The following is a 17,825-nucleotide window of genomic DNA, read 5'->3' on the forward strand; positions in this document are numbered from 1 at the left end:
ACAATCAGTCCTGTTCCCTAGCAACCACACCTAATGACCAGTCTTGTTCCCTAGTAACCAGTCTTGCTCTCTAGCAACCAGTCTTGCTCTCTAGCAACCAGTCTTGCTCTCTAGCAACCAGTCCTGTTCCTAGTAACCAGTCCTGCTCCCTAGCAACATGACGACTCATCACAGGAAGTTTTCTTGGATTGTTTATTGAACTGTTTTGTTGTGAAAAACTCTGAGCTGATTGGTGGAAACAAACGCTGCGGATGATGTCACTATGTTTATTTACCAATAAATAAATAAAAACTCTTCCACGTCTCGTTTCCGTGACATTTCAAAGTGCTAATTGACGTGGTGCAGGTTGCCATGGTGACTACTGGTCGTCAGTGGGCGGAGTCTCCTCCTGACTCGGTCCTGACATCTGCATAAACACCTCCCTCAGCTCAGTGATGTCATCATGGAGAGGCGGGGCCGAGCGCTGCTCGCGCTCCTCGATGAAGTCCCACAGTCGCACGTTGTTCATGAACTACAACGTAAGACAGACAACGTTAGCATGGTGACACTGCAGTGAAGCACTACAGTACCACACTACAATAACACACTACAGTGAAGCACTACAGTGAAGCACTACAGTACCACAGTACAATAACACACTACAGTGAAGCACTACAGTGAAACACTACAGTACCACAGTACAATAACACACTACAGTGAAGCACTACAGTACCACAGTACAATAACACACTACAGTGAAGCACTACAGTGAAACACTACAGTACCACAGTACAATAACACACTACAGTGAAGCACTACAGTACCACAGTACAATAACACACTACAGTGAAGCACTACAGTGAAACACGACAGTAACACACTACAGTGAAGCACTACAGTACCACACTACAGTAACACACTACAGTGAAGCACTACAGTGAAACACTACAGTAACACACTACAGTGAAGCACTACAGTGAAGCACTACAGTAACACACTACAATAACACACTACAGTGAAGCACTACAGTACCACACTACAGTAACACACTACAGTGAAGCACTACAGTGAAGCACTACAGTACCACACTACAGTGAAGCACTACAGTACCACACTACAGTAACACACTACAGTGAAGCACTACAGTGAAACACTACAGTGAAGCACTACAGTGAAGCACTACAGTACCACACTACAGTAACACACTACAGTGAAGCACTACAGTGAAGCACTACAGTACCACACTACAGTGAAGCACTACAGTGAAGCACTACAGTAACACACTACAGTAACACACTACAGTGAAGCATTACAGTACCACACTACAGTAACACACTACAGTGAAGCACTACAGTGAAGCACTACAGTAACACACTACAATAACACACCACAGTGAAGCACTACCAAGATGGCGGCGGTGGCACTGACCCGGACCCCCCCTGCTGAGCTGAGCTGCTTGCGGGTCCGGACCGGTTCTGGTTCTGCTCGCCGTCCATCAGGAAAAGCATGAAGGTACAGACAGTGTCCTCCGAAGGGACATGAACCTCGTCCCTGTCGAAGTACTTACAGGACTTCTTACTGGACCGGAACCAGGACCGGGGGACAAAGAGAGACCAGGACACCGTGAGACCAGGAGGATGATGGATCAGGGGACAGACCGGAGGTACAGGGATCAGGGGGGACAGGATCGGGGGGGACAGACTGGAGGTACAGGGATCAGGGGGGACAGGGATCATGGCGGACAGATTGGAGGTACAGGTATCAGGGGGGGCAGGGGGATCGGGGGGGACAGACTGGAGGTACAGGGATCAGGGGGGACAGACTGGAGGTACAGGGATCAGGGGGGGCAGGGATCGGGGGGGACAGACTGGAGGTACAGGGATCGGGGGGGACAGACTGGAGGTACAGGATCAGGGGGACAGGGATCGGGGGGGACAGGGGGGCAGCATCAGGGGGGACAGACTGGAGGTACAGGGATCAGGGGGACAGGGATCGGGGGGGACAGGGGGGCAGGCATCAGGGGGACAGACTGGAGGTACAGGGATCAGGGGGGACAGGGATCGGGGGGGACAGGGGGGCAGGCATCAGGGGGGACAGGGATCAGGGGGACAGACAGGGGGGACACTCACCTGACCCCGGACTTGAAGAGGTCTATGAGGTGGTCCTTCTCGTCCTGGTCTTCCACCCAGTGGACAGACGGGATGACGAACTCAGAGACGACGCGGCATTCTGGGACAAGACCCTGCAGGACAAGGACCTGGATCACCTGTCTGTCCCCCTGAACCGGTCCTGCACTGGGGAGGGGGGGTCCTGCAGGGGGGGGGGTGGGGGGGGGGGGGTCTTGCACTGGGGGGTCCAGCTTCAGCAGGAGCAGCGTCCAGGTTCTTCACTGGACGTCTCTGAGTCTCTAACCTCCCCTCTGCCTTACCGTAACCTCCCCCTCTGCCTTACCGTAACCTCCCCTCTGCCTTACCGTATCCTCCCCCTCTGCCTTACCGTAACCTCCCCCTCTGCCTTACCGTAACCTCCCCTCTGCCTTACCGTAATCCTCCCCCTCTGCCTTACCGTAACCTCCCCTCTGCCGTACCGTAACCTCCCCTCTGCCGTACCGTAACCTCCCCTCTGCCTTACTGTAACCTCCCCCTCTGCCTTACCGTATCCTCCCCTCTGCCTTACCGTAACCTCCCCTCTGCCTTACCGTATCCTCCCCCCTCTGCCGTACCGTAACTCCCCCTCTGCCGTACCGTAACCTCCCCTCTGCCGTACCGCAACCTCCCCTCTGCCTTACTGTAACCTCCCCCTCTGCCTTACTGTAACCTCCCCCTCTGCCTTACCGCATCCTCCCCTCTGCCTTACCGTAACCTCCCCTCTGCCTTACCGTAACCTCCCCCACTGCCTTACCGTATCCTCCCCCTCTGCCGTACCGTAACCTCCCCCTCTGCCGTACCGTAACCTCCCCTCTGCCTTACTGTAACCTCCCCTCTGCCTTACCGTATCCTCCCCTCTGCCTTACCGTAACCTCCCCTCTGCCTTACCGTATCCTCCCCCTCTGCCGTACCGTAACCTCCCCCTCTGCCGTACCGTAACCTCCCCTCTGCCGTACCGCAACCTCCCCTCTGCCTTACTGTAACCTCCCCCTCTGCCTTACTGTAACCTCCCCCTCTGCCTTACCGCATCCTCCCCTCTGCCTTACCGTAACCTCCCCTCTGCCTTACCGTATTCTCCCCCTCTGCCTTACCGTATCCTCCCCCTCTGCCTTACCGTAACCTCCCCCTCTGCCTTACCGTAACCTCCCCTCTGCCTTACCGTAACCTCCCCCTCTGCCTTACCGTAACCTCCCCCTCTGCCTTACTGAAACCTAACCCCCTACCACTGTGTACTACCACTGTGCACTACCACTAGGTACTTCCACTAGGTACTACCACTGTGTACTACCACTGTGTACTACCACTAGGTACTACCACTAGGTACTTCCACTAGGTACTACCACTGTGTACTACCACTAGGTACCACCACTAGGTACTACCACTAGGTACTACCACTGTGTACTACCACTGTGCAGTACCACTGTGTACTACCACCAGGTACTACCACTAGGTACTACCACTGTGCACTACCACTGTGTACTACTCACTAGGTACTACCACTAGGTACAACCACTGTGTACTACCACTGTGTACTACCACAGTGTACTACCACTGTGTACTACCACTAGGTACTACCACTGTGTACTACCACTGTGTACTACCACTGGGTACTACCACTGTGTACTACCACTAGGCACTACCACTAGGTACAACCACTGTGTACTACCACTGGGTACTACCACTGGGTACTACCACTAGGTACTACCACTGTGTACTACCACTGTGCACTACCACTAGGTTACTACCACTAGGTACTACCACTGGGTACTACCACTAGGTAACTACCACTGTGTACTACCACTCTGTACTACCACTAGGTACTACCACTAGGTACTACCACTAGGTACTGCCACTGTGTACTACCACTGTGTACTACCACTAGGTACTACCACCAGGTACTACCACTGTGTACTACCACTGTGTACTACCACAGTGTACTACCACAGTGTACTACCACTGTGCACTACCACTAGGTACTACCACTAGGTACTACCACTGTGTACTATCACTGTGTACTACCACTAGGTGCTACCACTGTGTACTACCACTGTGTACTACCACTGTGTACTACCACTAGGTACTACCACTGTGTACTACCACTAGGTACTACCACTGTGTACTACCACTAGGTACTACCACTGTGTACTACCACTGTGTACTACCACTGTGTACTACCACTAGGTACTACCACTGTTGTGTACTACCACTGTGAACTACAACTGTGCACTACCACTGTGTACTACCACTAGGTACTACCATTAGGTACTACCACTGTGTACTACCACTAGGTACTACCACTGTGTACTACCACTGTGTAACTACCACCGTGTACTACCACCGTGTACTACCACCGTGTACTACCACAGTGTACTACCACTGTGCACTACCACTGTGTACTACCACAGTGTACTACCACTGTGTACTACCACTGTGTACTACCACTAGGTACTACCACAGTGTACTACCACTGTGTACTACCACTAGGTACTACCACTGTGTACTACCACTGTGTACTACCACTGTGCACTACCACTAGGTACTACCACTAGGTACTACCACTAGGTACTACCACTGTGTACTACCACTGTGTACTACCACTGTGTACTACCACTAGGTACTACCACTGTGTACTACCACTGTGTACTACCACAGTGTACTACCACAACAATGAAAGCCCTCCAGGAGCTTTGAAGATTACTACATCAATATGTTATTGGTCCACATGAATATGCTCCTGAAGATACATTTTATTCAGTATTTATTTTGGATACATTATATAATGTGCATATATAATGTATACATCTTTATATTGGTTTAGTTATGTGATTTTAAATAAGTATCTTTATTCCATAACATGTTTGGTTCATTCAACATCAACTGGTCCCACAATTCATTGCAGTATTTAGTAGTTTTCCTTTCGTAAAAAGGAAACACGAGTCCAACTGTCTGTTTGAATTGTTTCAATTGTGTGTGTGTGTGTGTGTGTGTGTGTGTGTGTGTGTGTGTGTGTGTGTGTGTGTGTGTGTCATCTCACTTGATGATCTTGTTGCAGAAGTTGCGAGTACAACGCCACTGCTTGATGCAGGACAGGCAGAAAGTGTGACAGCAGGACGACAGGATGCCGAAGCGGCGCTCAGACGGGTTGAGCTTCTGCACCACCACCTCCATACAGATGGAGCACACCTGAAACCGTCACCATGGTAACAGCAGGTATCAACACAGTATCACCGAGGTAACAACAGGTATCAACACAGTATCACCGTGGTAACGACAGGTATCAACACAGTATCACCGTGGTAACGACAGGTATCAACACAGTATCACCGTGGTAACGACAGGTATCAACACAGTATCACCGTGGTAACGACAGGTATCAACACAGTATCACCGTGGTAACGACAGGTATCAACACAGTATCACCGTGGTAACAACAGTCTGTCAGCGTGTGTGAATGAATCACCTTGTCCTGACTGAGCTGAGCTGCAAACGCTTTCTCCATGTCCGCTTCAAAGGCCGCCAGACACACCTGTGGGGACACAGGTGTGAGGGGGGGTCTGGGGGGTTCTGGGGGGGAGGAGGTGTGAGGGGGGGTCTGGGGGGGTGGTGTGAGGGGGGTTCTGGGGGGACACAGGTGTGAGGGGGGTTCTGGGGGGGCGGTGTGAGGGAGGTTGAGGGGGGACACAGGTGTGAGGGGGGTCACAGGTGTGAGGGGGGGTTCTGGTGGGGAGATTAGGTGTGGGGGGGGGGTCTGGGGGGACACAGGTGTGAGGGGGGGTTCTGGTGGGGAGATTAGGTGTGAGGGGGGGTCTGGGGGGAGGTGGTGTGAGGGGGGATCTGGGGGGACACAGGTGTGAGGGGGGTCTGGGGGGGAGGTGGTGTGAGGGGGGATCTGGGGGGACACAGGTGTGAGGGGGGTCTGGGGGGGAGGTGGTGTGAGGGGGTTCTGGGGGGATACAGGTGTGAGGGGCATTCTGGTGGGGAGATTAGGTGTGGGGGGGGGGTCTGGGGGGACACAGGTGTGAGGGGGGGTTCTGGTGGGGAGATTAGGTGTGAGGGGGGGTCTGGGGGGACACAGGTGTGAGGGGGGTTCTGGGGGGGTGGTGGTGTGGGGGGGGTCTGGGGGGACACAGGTGTGAGGGGGGGTCTGGGGGGAGGTGGTGTGAGGGGGGATCTGGGGGGGACACAGGTGTGAGGAGCGTTCTGGGGGGGAGAGAGGTGTGAGGGGGGGTCTGGGGGGACACAGGTGTGAGGGGGGTTCTGGGGGGGAGTGAGGTGTGAGGGGGGGTCTGGGGGGACACAGGTGTGAGGGGGGTTCTGGGGGGGAGGTGGTGTGAGGGGGGATCTGGGGGGGACACAGGTGTGAGGGGGGTCTGGGGGGGAGGTGGTGTGAGGGGGTTCTGGGGGGATACAGGTGTGAGGGGGGTTCTGGGGGGGTGGTGGTGTGGGGGGGGTCTGGGGGGACACAGGTGTGAGGGGGGGTCTGGGGGGAGGTGGTGTGAGGGGGGATCTGGGGGGGACACAGGTGTGAGGAGCGTTCTGGGGGGGGAGAGAGGTGTGAGGGGGGGTCTGGGGGGACACAGGTGTGAGGGGGGTTCTGGGGGGGAGTGAGGTGTGAGGGGGGGTCTGGGGGGACACAGGTGTGAGGGGGGTTCTGGGGGGGAGGTGGTGTGAGGGGGGATCTGGGGGGGACACAGGTGTGAGGGGGTCTGGGGGGGAGGTGGTGTGAGGGGGTTCTGGGGGGATACAGGTGTGAGAGGCGCTCTGGGGGGGAGTGGGTGTGAGGGGGGGGTCTGGGGGAACACAGGTATGAGGGGGGTTCTGGGGGGGAGGGAGGTGTGAGGGGGGGTTCTAGGGGGACTGAGCCATGGGGAGCCCTCGGGGGGGGGGGGGGGGTCAAACCTTCTCGTGTGCTCTCCGCTGCTCGGGGTCATGAGGGTGGAGCACCTGCAGCCTGCACACCTCACACAGGTCGCCATGGAGATAGGGACAGGCGTCCTCATAGTAACAACGTCCGGCAGCAGCATAGGGACACAGCAGGGCCGGTCGGTAGGCTCCGCCCCCCAGGTGCAGCTCTGCAGGAGGACAGTGGTGTTCAGCCAGCCTCCAGCCAATCAGAGAGCAGCACTGTGGAAACCACACCTCCTTCTGGCGCCTCCAGGCCGGTCCTGATGGCGTCGACGTACGACTGAGGAGACGACCCCGCCCCCGCCCCCGCCTCCACCACCGGCCGGTCTGCTCCACCCACACACACTCCGTCTGCTCCACCTGCTGAAACACACACACCGTCTGCTACACCTACTGAAACACACACTCCGTCTGCTCCACCTGCTGAAACACACACACCGTCTGCTACACCTACTGAAACACACACACCATCTGCTCCACCTGCTGAAACACACACACACACACACACACACACACACACACACACACACACACACTGTCTGCTCCACCTGCTGAAACACACACTGTCTGCTCCACCCACACACACACTCCGTCTGCTCCACCTGCTGACACACACACACACACACACACACACACCGTCTGCTCCACCTGCTGAAACACACACACACACACACACCGTCTGCTCCACCTATTGAAACACACACTGTCTGCTCCACCCACACACACACCGTCTGCTCCACCTATTGAAACACACACACTGTCTGCTCCACCCACACACACTCCGTCTGCTCCACCTGCTGAAACACACACACACACACACACCGTCTGCTCCACCTATTGAAACACACACACTGTCTGCTCCACCCACACACTCCGTCTGCTCCACCTGCTGAAACACACACCGTCTGCTCCACCTGCTGAAACACACACACCGTCTGCTCCACCTGCTGAAACACACACTCCGTCTGCTCCACCTATTGAAACACACACTCCGTCTGCTCCACCTATTGAAACACACACTCCGTCTGCTCCACCTGCTGAAACACACACTCCGTCTGCTCCGCCTATTGAAACACACACACCGTCTGCTCCACCTGCTGAAACACACACTCCGTCTGCTCCACCTATTGAAACACACACTCCGTCTGCTCCACCTATTGAAACACACACACCTCTGTCTCTCAGAACCAGACTCCTCTTGGACCCGCCCCTTCCACGGCCTCCAGCTCCACCTCCTTCTACTGGGTCCTCTAAAGCTCCACCCCCGCCTCCACCCCCGCCTCCACCTCCACCTCGGACTGATGGTTTGACGTGGTCATATCTGGAAACACACACGCACACACACAGTTAGGTATGATAGGACATCAGCAGGACGGAGGGGTGGAGTTAGCTGAGGGGTGGAGTTAGCTGAGGGGTGGAGTTACCTGCAGCGTTCTCCGTAGGCGCAGGCCCCCCGCTGGTAGAACTTGCAGATGGTGGAGGGTTTGCTGGTACTTGGGTCGTGAGAGAACAGGCAGCGGCTTCCCTCTCTGCACACCCCGTGAAGGAAGTACCTGCAGTACAACACCTGCTGCTCATCACCGTGGCAACCATTCACACAGCAGCTCCTCTGATCTGTCACGGTGTGCAGCATGACGTTGTGCAGCGTGACGTTGTGTAGTGCGGCCTTGTGCAGCGTGGCGTTGTGCAGCGGGACGTTGTGCAGCGTGACGTTGTGTAGTGCGGCGTTGTGCAGCGTGGCGTTGTGCAGCGGGACGTTGTGCAGCATGACGTTGTGCAGTGCGACGTTGTGCAGCGGGACGTTGTGCAGCATGACGTTGTACAGTGCGACGTTGTGCAGCGTGGCGTTGTGTAGCGTGGCATTGTGTAGCGTGGCGTTGTGCAGCGTGGCGTTGTGCAGCGTAACGTGACGTTGTGCAGCGCAACGTTGTGCAGCGTGATGTGACGTGTGCAGCATGATGTTGTGTAGCGTGGCGTTGTGTAGCGTGGCGTTGTGAAGCGTGGCGTTGTGTAGTGTGGCGTTGTGTAGCGTGGCGTTGTGTAGTGCGGCGTTGTGAAGCGTGGCGTTGTGCAGCGTGACGTTGTGTAGTGTGGCGTTGTGCAGCGTGATGTGACGTGTGCAGCGCGACGTTGTGCAGCGCAACGTTGTGTAGCGTGATGTTGTGCAGTGTGGCGTTGTGCAGCGTGACGTGCAGCGTGGCGTTATGAAGCGTGGCATTGTGTAGCGTGGCGTTGTGCAGCGCGACGTTGTGTAGCATGACGTTGTGTAGCGTGACATTGTGTAGCATGCCGTTGTGCAGCGTGATGTGACGGTGTGCAGCGTTATGGTGTGCAGGGAGGCGTTGTGCAGCGTGACGTTGTGTAGCGCGGCGTTGTGAAGCGTGACGTTGTGCAACGTGACGTTGTGCAGCGTGACGTTGTGCAGCGCGACGTTGTGCAGCATGATGTGACGGTGTGCAGCGCGACGTTGTGCAGGGAGGCGTTGTGCAGTGTGACGTTGTGCAGCGTGACGTTGTGCAGTGTGACGTTGTGCAGCGTGACGTTGTGCAGTGTGACGTTGTGCAGCGTGACGTTGTGCAGCGCGACGTGACGTTGTGCAGCGCGACATTGTGTAGCGTGACGTGCAGCGTGACGTAGTGAAACGTGGCGTTGTGAAGCGTGACGTTGTGCAGCATGACGTTGTGTAGCGTGGCGTTGTGCAGCGCGACGTTGTGCAGCGCAACGTGCAGGGAGGCGTTGTGCAGCCTGACATTGTGCAGCCTGGCGTTGTGCAGCGTGACGTTGTGCAGCCTGGCGTTGTGCAGCCTGGCGTTGTGCAGCGCGACGTGCAGCGTGACGTTGTGCAGGGAGGCGTTGTGCAGGGAGGCATTGTGCAGCGCGGCGTTGTGCAGTGCGGCGTTGTGCAGCGCGACGTTGTGCAGCCTGGCGTTGTGCAGCCTGGCGTTGTGTAGCGCGACGTTCTGTAGCGCGACGTTGTGCAGCGCGACGTGCAGCGTGACGTTGTGCAGGGAGACGTTGTGCAGGGAGGCGTTGTGCAGCGCGGCGTTGTGCAGCGTTCTGAGTAAAATGTGTTGACATGTTAGCACAGTGTCTTTTCAGTCATAAGGAATAACAATAATAATGACGGATAGATTCTATTGGACGCTTCTCACCGACACTGAACTCCAACATAGCCAGTCTGTTGCCATGGTAACAAGGTGACTTGATTACGTTTCATGTGCTTTCCATCGTTGGTCACATTCACGCGTTCACACACCAGGGGGCGGAGCCACGGAGCAATTTTGCTCAAGGACACGGAAGACCCCGGAGAATCGAACCTGCAACCCTCCTATAGGGAGGCGACGGCGCTACCAACCTCAGTGCTCTCGTGTCGGGACGAAGTGACGCAGCTCCATGAAGAACTCAGGTAAACGAAGAAGCGTGACGTCACGCGGCGCTAACCGCTAAAGGCTAAAAACATGAGCACCGGACGGAACCAAGCGGAACCCGGCGGAACCGGACCGACCCCCGGAGACCCCCGCGGCTCCCGGACAGGTGAGGCGGACTCCCGCGGACTCACCTGCACGTCACGTGTTTGGTGCTCATCGTCCTCGCGGAGCTTCTGACACAAACAGCCCAGCTTCACTCCGCGGTGTCCCGCCTCAGTGTTCCGACCGGAAACTGCGACCAACACAAAGATTCCGACCCCGAAACTCCCGCCAAACACAATAAATCAATCAATCCTGATCAATACAAATTCCAATAAATCAATTTGATTAGAACTATACAGCATCTTATTTAAGAAAATCAACTGATTTCACGTTGAACAACGAAGCTATAACAACTTCCAGCAGAACAACAAATCGGCTAAATTCTTAGCAAACTAACTTGTGCGGAATAATGAGAAATCTCTCATAACAGCAGTTGAAGACCAGTCAGGTAAATAAATACACACAATCACCTCAAGAAAGAAACCAGGTGTTCTGTATGGACGAGCCATTTTATGTTTCCTATAGGTCTATTGTTTATTTCACTTTGTGTGTGCCCTCCTGTGTCATTTGTGTTCTAACCCCCACAAGCAAAATCACAACAACAGCACTGTACAAGATAATTGTAACAAGAATTCTGTGGAAATTAGATTGTTTTCAGAAAACAAAGATTCTTGTTCAACAGGCTCCCAGGTACCTCTGTGCCAATTTTCAACTGGATTCACTGTAGTATTTTCTCATAATTGTACAATGAATTCATAACAATGTACATTACTGTACATCCATAAATCCAGAGAAAATCAAATTGTTTTCAGAAGACTCCCTAACCTAACCTAACCTAACCAGATTCTTGTTTTCGAGGGGTTTTCGAGGGCTCCAGGTCCATCTGTACCCAGAGGAAAGGGTTAGGGTTAGGGTAACCAGACTAGTTACCTGTCCTCACCAGAGCGACACCTTCAATACGTTAAGGTGCCGTTACACTACATCCTCTGCAATCATCTGGACTCAGCAACCGGAAACCCAGAAAAGGAAGATATTCTGACCTTCCACAATAAGGTAACGGTCCAAGCGCTATGACAACAAGCTAGCGTTACGTCACCGGACGCACAAAAAGCCATTTATAAAGTTAATCCGTCCTTTCTTTTTGCTGTACCTGATAAACTTGGTTTTGGAGAATCACTGATCAGTGGATTTCAGTCCTGTATGACTCCTCTAACCCTCTAATCCTAACTCTAACCCTAACCCTAACTCTAACCCTAACCTGTATGACTCCTCTAACCCTCTAATCCTAACTCTAACCCTAACCCTAACTCTAACCCTAACCTGTATGACTCCTCTAACCCTCTAATCCTAACTCTAACCCTAACCCTAACTCTAACCCTAACCTGTGTGACTCCTCTAACCCTCTAATCCTAACTCTAACCCTAACTCTAACCCTAACTCTAACCCTAACCTGTATGACTCCTCTAACCCTCTAATCCTAACTCTAACCCTAACCCTAACTCTAACCCTAACCTGTATGACTCCTCTAACCCTCTAATCCTAACTCTAACCCTAACCCTAACTCTAACCCTAACCTGTATGACTCCTCTAACCCTCTAATCCTAACTCTAACCCTAACCCTAACTCTAACCCTAACCTGTGTGACTCCTCTAACCCTCTAATCCTAACTCTAACCCTAACTCTAACCCTAACTCTAACCCTAACCTGTATGACTCCTCTAACCCTCTAATCCTAACTCTAACCCTAACCCTAACTCTAACCCTAACCTGTATGACTCCTCTAACCCTCTAATCCTAACTCTAACCCTAACCCTAACTCTAACCCTAACCTGTATGACTCCTCTAACCCTCTAATCCTAACTCTAACCCTAACTCTAACCCTAACCTGTATGACTCCTCTAACCCTCTAATCCTAACTCTAACCCTAACCCTAACCCTAACCCTAACTCTAACTCTAACCCTAACCTGTATGACTCCTCTAACCCTCTAATCCTAACTCTAACCCAAACTCTAACTCTAACCCTAACCTGTATGACTCCTCTAACCCTCTAATCCCAACTCTAACCCGAACTCTAACCCTAACCTGTATGACTCCTCTAACCCTCTAATCCCAACTCTAACCCTAACCTGTATGACTCCTCTAACCCTCTAATCCTAACCCTAACCCTAACTCAAACCCAAACCTGTATGACTCCTCTAACCCTCTAATCCTAACCCTAACCCTAACTCAAACCCTAACATGTATGACTCCTCTAACCCCCCTAACCCTAACTCTAACCCTAACCCTAACCCTAACCTGTATGACTCCTCTAACCCTCTTCTCCTAACTCTAACCGTAACTCTAACCCTAACCTAACTCCTCTAACCCCCCTAACCCTAACCCTAACCCTGACTCTAACCCTGAGTCCTCTAGCCCTAACCTGTATGACTCCTCTAACCCCCCTAACCCTAACCTGTATGACTCCTCTAACCCCCTAACCCTAACCCTAACCTGTATATCTCCTCTAACCCCATAACCCTAACCTGTACTCCTCTCACCTCTACCTGTATAACTCTCTAGAGCTGCAGTCAACTCTACCTGTGTTTCCTGTTTCCTGTTTTCTGTTTCCTGTGTGTGTTTCCTGTTTCCTGTTTCCTGTGTGTGCTTCCTATTTCCTGTTTCCTATGTGTGTTTCCTGGTTCCTGTGTGTGTTTCCTGTTTCCTGTGTGTGTTTCCTGTTTCCTGTTTCCTGTGTGTGTTTCCTGTTTCCTGTTTCCTGTGTGTGTTTCCTGTGTTTCCTGTTTCCTGTGTGTGTTTCCTGTTTCCTGTGTCTGTTTCCTGTGTGTGTTTCCTGTTTCCTGTTTCCTGTGTGTGTTTCCTGTTTCCTGTGTGTGTTTCCTGTTTCCTGTGTGTGTTTCCTGTGTGTGTTTCCTGTTTCCTGTTTCCTGTGTGTGTTTCCTGTGTGTGTTTCCTGTTTCCTGTTTCCTGTGTGTGTTTCCTGTTTCCTGTGTGTGTTTCCTGTTTCCTGTGTCTGTTTCCTGTGTGTGTTTCCTGTGTTTCCTGTTTCCTGTCTGTGTTTCCTGTGTGTGTTTCCTGTTTCCTGTTTCCTGTGTGTGTTTCCTGTTTCCTGTGTGTGTTTCCTGTTTCCTGTGTGTGTTTCCTGTGTGTGTTTGCTGTGTGTTTCCTGTGTGTGTTTCCTGTTTCCTGTGTGTGTTTGCTGTGTGTTTCCTGTGTGTGTTTGCTGTGTGTTTCCTGTGTGTGTTTCCTGTGTGTCCTCATGCAGACACAGTAGAAGTATATTTCTAGTAGAGTTTCTCTCACTAAGCCTCCAGTCCTTTGTCTTTTCTTGTATTTACGTCTTCTTTGTATGTTTATTGTTCAAGAAATAGTTCAAGTCCCAGAATGCATTGCAGCGTCAGAGCGACAGCTCACCTGTATCCATGACGACAGTCCAAAGGTCACCTGCAAAAGGTGAGGCAGGTCACATGACCGTCTGCCAGACAGAACCAGCAACCTGATAGGCTGTCGCCAGGCAACCGTGGGGTGGAGGGGGGAGGGGCATCGAACAACAGAAGAGCCACTGAAGCAATGGAGGAGTGACAGGCTGACGGAGGCTGACGGAGGAGGGATGATCAGGGTGACGGAGGCTGACGGAGGGGGGATGATCAGGGTGACGGAGGCTGACGGAGGAGGGATGATCAGGGTGAGCCACTGCCAGCAGCACATCTTCTGCCTCTCCCTCCCCGACCAGTGTCCGAGCTGCGGGGAGCCGCTGAGGGGGGGCCGGCTGCTCCAGGCCCCCATCAGCCTGCCCCCCCCCTTTAGCAATGCTCACAACTCCCCCTGCTGTCTGCTGGTGGCTCCTGCAGCGGGCAGCCTCACCAGGTACACTCACACACACACACACACACACACACACACACTGTGAAACACACAAGTTCAGCATGTTGACTTAGTGAGACCAAACCAGGTGAGACCAGACCAGGTGAGACCAGGTGAGACCAGACCAGGTGAGACCAGGTGAGACTAGACTAAATTAATCTTTCTCTTGCTTTTCAGCGACTTTGATGGAGAATCAGATCTTCATACTGGAATCTCCAGTACCAAAGGTAGTGTGTGTGTGTGTGTGTGTGTGTGTGTGTGTGTGTGTGTGTGTGTGTGTGTGTGTGTGTGTGTGTGTGCTCCAACCGTGTGTGTGTGTGTGTGTGTGTGTGTGTGTGCAGGTGTTGTGTATAACTACACCAGTTCTGGGGTACGGAGGGACCTGATTGGCTGGGAGCGTTGTGTGTGTGTCCCTCTGGTTGGACCCGACATGTTCCACCTGCTGGACCAGTGGGACCAGTACCTGGACCACTTCTCTCAAGGACCCAGATGGGACCCGGCCTGGCACAGGTGAGCTGGTTCACACCTGGACACACCTGTTCACACCTGGACACACCTGTTCACCCCTGTTCACACCTGTCCACACCTGTTCACCCCTGTTCACACCTGTCCACACCTGTTCACACCTGGAAAAACCTGTTCACCCCTGTTCACCCCTGTTCACACCTGTCCACACCTGTTCACACCTGTTCACCCCTGTTCACACCTGTCCAGACCTGTTCACACCTGGACACACCTGTTCACACCTGTTCACCCCTGTTCACACCTGTCCACACCTGTTCACACCTGTTCACACCTGGACACACCTATTCACACCTGTTCACACCTGGACACGCCTGTTCACACCTGTTCACCCCTGTTCACACCTGGACACACCTGTTCACCCCTGGACACACCTGTTCACCTCTGTTCACACCTGGACACACCTGTTCACCCCTGTTCACACCTGGACACACCTGTTCACCCCTGTTCACACCTGGACACACCTGTCCACACCTGTTCACCCCTGTTCACACCTGTCCACACCTGTTCACACCTGGAAAAACCTGTTCACCCCTGTTCACCCCTGTTCACACCTGTCCACACCTGTTCACACCTGTTCACCCCTGTTCACCCCTGTTCACACCTGGACACACCTATTCACCGCTGTTCACCCCTGTTCACACCTGTCCAGACCTGTTCACACCTGGACACACCTGTTCACACCTGTTCACACCTGTCCACACCTGTTCACACCTGTTCACACCTGGACACACCTATTCACACCTATTCACACCTGTTCACACCTGGACACGCCTGTTCACACCTGTTCACCCCTGTTCACACCTGGACACACCTGTTCACCCCTGGACACACCTGTTCACCCCTGTTCACACCTGGACACACCTGTTCACCCCTGTTCACACCTGGACACACCTGTTCACCCCTGTTCACACCTGGACACACCTGTTCACACCTGTTCACCCCTGTTCACACCTGGACACACCTGTTCACACCTGTTCACCCCTGTTCACACCTGGACACACCTGTTCACACCTGTTCACACCTGTTCACCCCTGTTCACACCTGGACACACCTGTTCACACCTGTTCACCCCTGTTCACACCTGGACACACCTGTTCACACCTGGACACACCTGTTCACACCTGTTCACCCCTGTTCACCCCTGTTCACACCTGGACACACCTGTTCACACCTGGACACACCTGTTCACCCCTGTTCACACCTGGACACACCTGTTCACCCCTGTTCACACCTGGACACACCTGTTCACACCTGGACACACCTGTTCACACCTGGACACACCTGTTCACACCTGGACACACCTGTTCATCCTGGACACACCTGTTCACACCTGTTCACACCTGGACATGCCTGTTCACACCTGTTCACACCTGGACACCCCTGGACACACCTGTTCACACCTGTTCACGCCTGTTCACACCTGGACTTGCCTGTTCACCCCTGTTCACCCCTGTTCACACCTGTTCACGCCTGGACACGCCTGATCACACCTGTTCACACCTGGACACGCCTGTTCACACCTGTTCATGCCTGGACACGCCTGGACATGCCTGTTCACACCTGGACACGCCTTATCACACCTGTTCACACCTGTTCATGCCTGGACACGCCTGTTCACACCTGTTCACACCTGGACACGCCTGTTCACACCTGTTCGTCCTGGACACGCCTGTTCACACCTGTTCACACCTGTTCACACCTGTTCACACCTGGACACACCTGTTCACACCTGGACACCCCTGGACACACCTGCTCACACCTGGACACGCCTGTTCACACCTGTTCATGCCTGGACACGCCTGGACATGCCTGTTCACACCTGGACACGCCTTATCACACCTGTTCACACCTGTTCATGCCTGGACACGCCTGTTCACACCTGTTCACACCTGGACACGCCTGTTCACACCTGTTCATCCTGGACACGCCTGTTCACACCTGTTCACACCTGTTCACACCTGTTCACACCTGGACATGCCTGTTCACACCTGTTCACACCTGTTCACACCTGGACACCCCTGGACACACCTGCTCACACCTGGACACGCCTGTTCACACCTGTTCACACCTGGACACGCCTGGACACGCCTGTTCACACCTGTTCACACCTGTTCACACCTGGACACACCTGTGTGTGTTTTTGCGTCTCAGGTTCGACGAGGTTGACCATAACTGCTTCAGTTTCTGTCTCCACTTCCTGAACGGCGTTCTGGCGGCGGAGCGGCGCGGCGCCATGAGCAGAGACGACTTCACTCGTACCTTCATCCTGCCGAGGATGAGGAGGGTCTCCAAGTACACGTCCCTGTACCGCCACCTCCAGAAGCACCACTTCCTCCTGGTGGACCAACACCAGTCCCCCGGCTGACCCCTGACCTCCCAGTCTAGACCCCTGAATGACACCTGAGTGATTCGTCTGAATGAGTCCTCTGAACGACTCCTCTGAACGACTCCTCTGAGCGACTCCTCTGAAGAACTCCTCTGAGCAACTCCTCTGAGTGATTCGTCTGAACAAGTCCTCTGAACGACTCCTCTGAACGATTCCTCTGAACGATTCCTCTGAACAACTCCTCTGAACAACTCCTCTGAGCGACTCCTCTGAGTGATTAGTCTGAACGAGCCCTCTGAATGACTCCTCTGATCGACTCCTCTGAGTGACTCCTCTGAACAACTCCTCTGAGCAACTCCTCTGAACGACTCCTCTGAACGAGTCCTCTGAGCGACTCCTCTGAACGACTCCTCTGAACAACTCCTCTGAACGACTCCTCTGAGTGATTCGTCTGAACGAGTCCTCTGAACGACTCCTCTGAGTGACTCCTCTGAGCGACTCCTCTGAACGACTCCTCTGAACAACTCCTCTGAGTGATTCGTCTGAACAACTCCTCTGAGTGATTCGTCTGAATGACTCCTCTGAACGACTCCTCTGAGCGACTCCTCTGAA

General features: G+C 53.6%; 2 protein-coding genes across 2 annotated transcripts; one reads left to right on the forward strand and one right to left on the reverse strand.

Annotated features, from left to right (window-relative positions):
• Positions 1 to 218: 218 nt before the first annotated feature.
• On the reverse strand, positions 219 to 10,682 carry mkrn2 (makorin, ring finger protein, 2). Its single transcript, XM_080521776.1, is given in 12 exon segments — positions 219 to 511; positions 1,408 to 1,532; positions 1,535 to 1,557; positions 2,109 to 2,289; positions 2,408 to 2,421; positions 5,161 to 5,309; positions 5,587 to 5,652; positions 7,026 to 7,198; positions 7,266 to 7,394; positions 8,204 to 8,352; positions 8,456 to 8,584; positions 10,591 to 10,682. Coding segments are annotated over 12 exon segments (1,317 nt in total). The 5' UTR covers positions 10,617 to 10,682; the 3' UTR covers positions 219 to 358.
• Positions 10,683 to 14,108: 3,426 nt separating this feature from the next.
• On the forward strand, positions 14,109 to 17,252 carry LOC308148321 (MKRN2 opposite strand protein-like; the record flags this gene model as incomplete). Its single annotated transcript, XM_080521777.1, has 4 exons — positions 14,109 to 14,365; positions 14,540 to 14,589; positions 14,704 to 14,872; positions 17,039 to 17,252. The coding sequence occupies 4 exons, from the start codon at positions 14,109 to 14,111 to the stop codon at positions 17,250 to 17,252; spliced, it is 690 nt and encodes a 229-aa protein (XP_080377903.1).
• Between the last annotated feature and the right edge of the window lie 573 nt (positions 17,253 to 17,825).

This window comes from Blennius ocellaris, assembly GCF_963422515.1.
Source record: "Blennius ocellaris genome assembly, contig: SCAFFOLD_69, whole genome shotgun sequence".
Taxonomy (NCBI): domain Eukaryota; kingdom Metazoa; phylum Chordata; class Actinopteri; order Blenniiformes; family Blenniidae; genus Blennius; species Blennius ocellaris.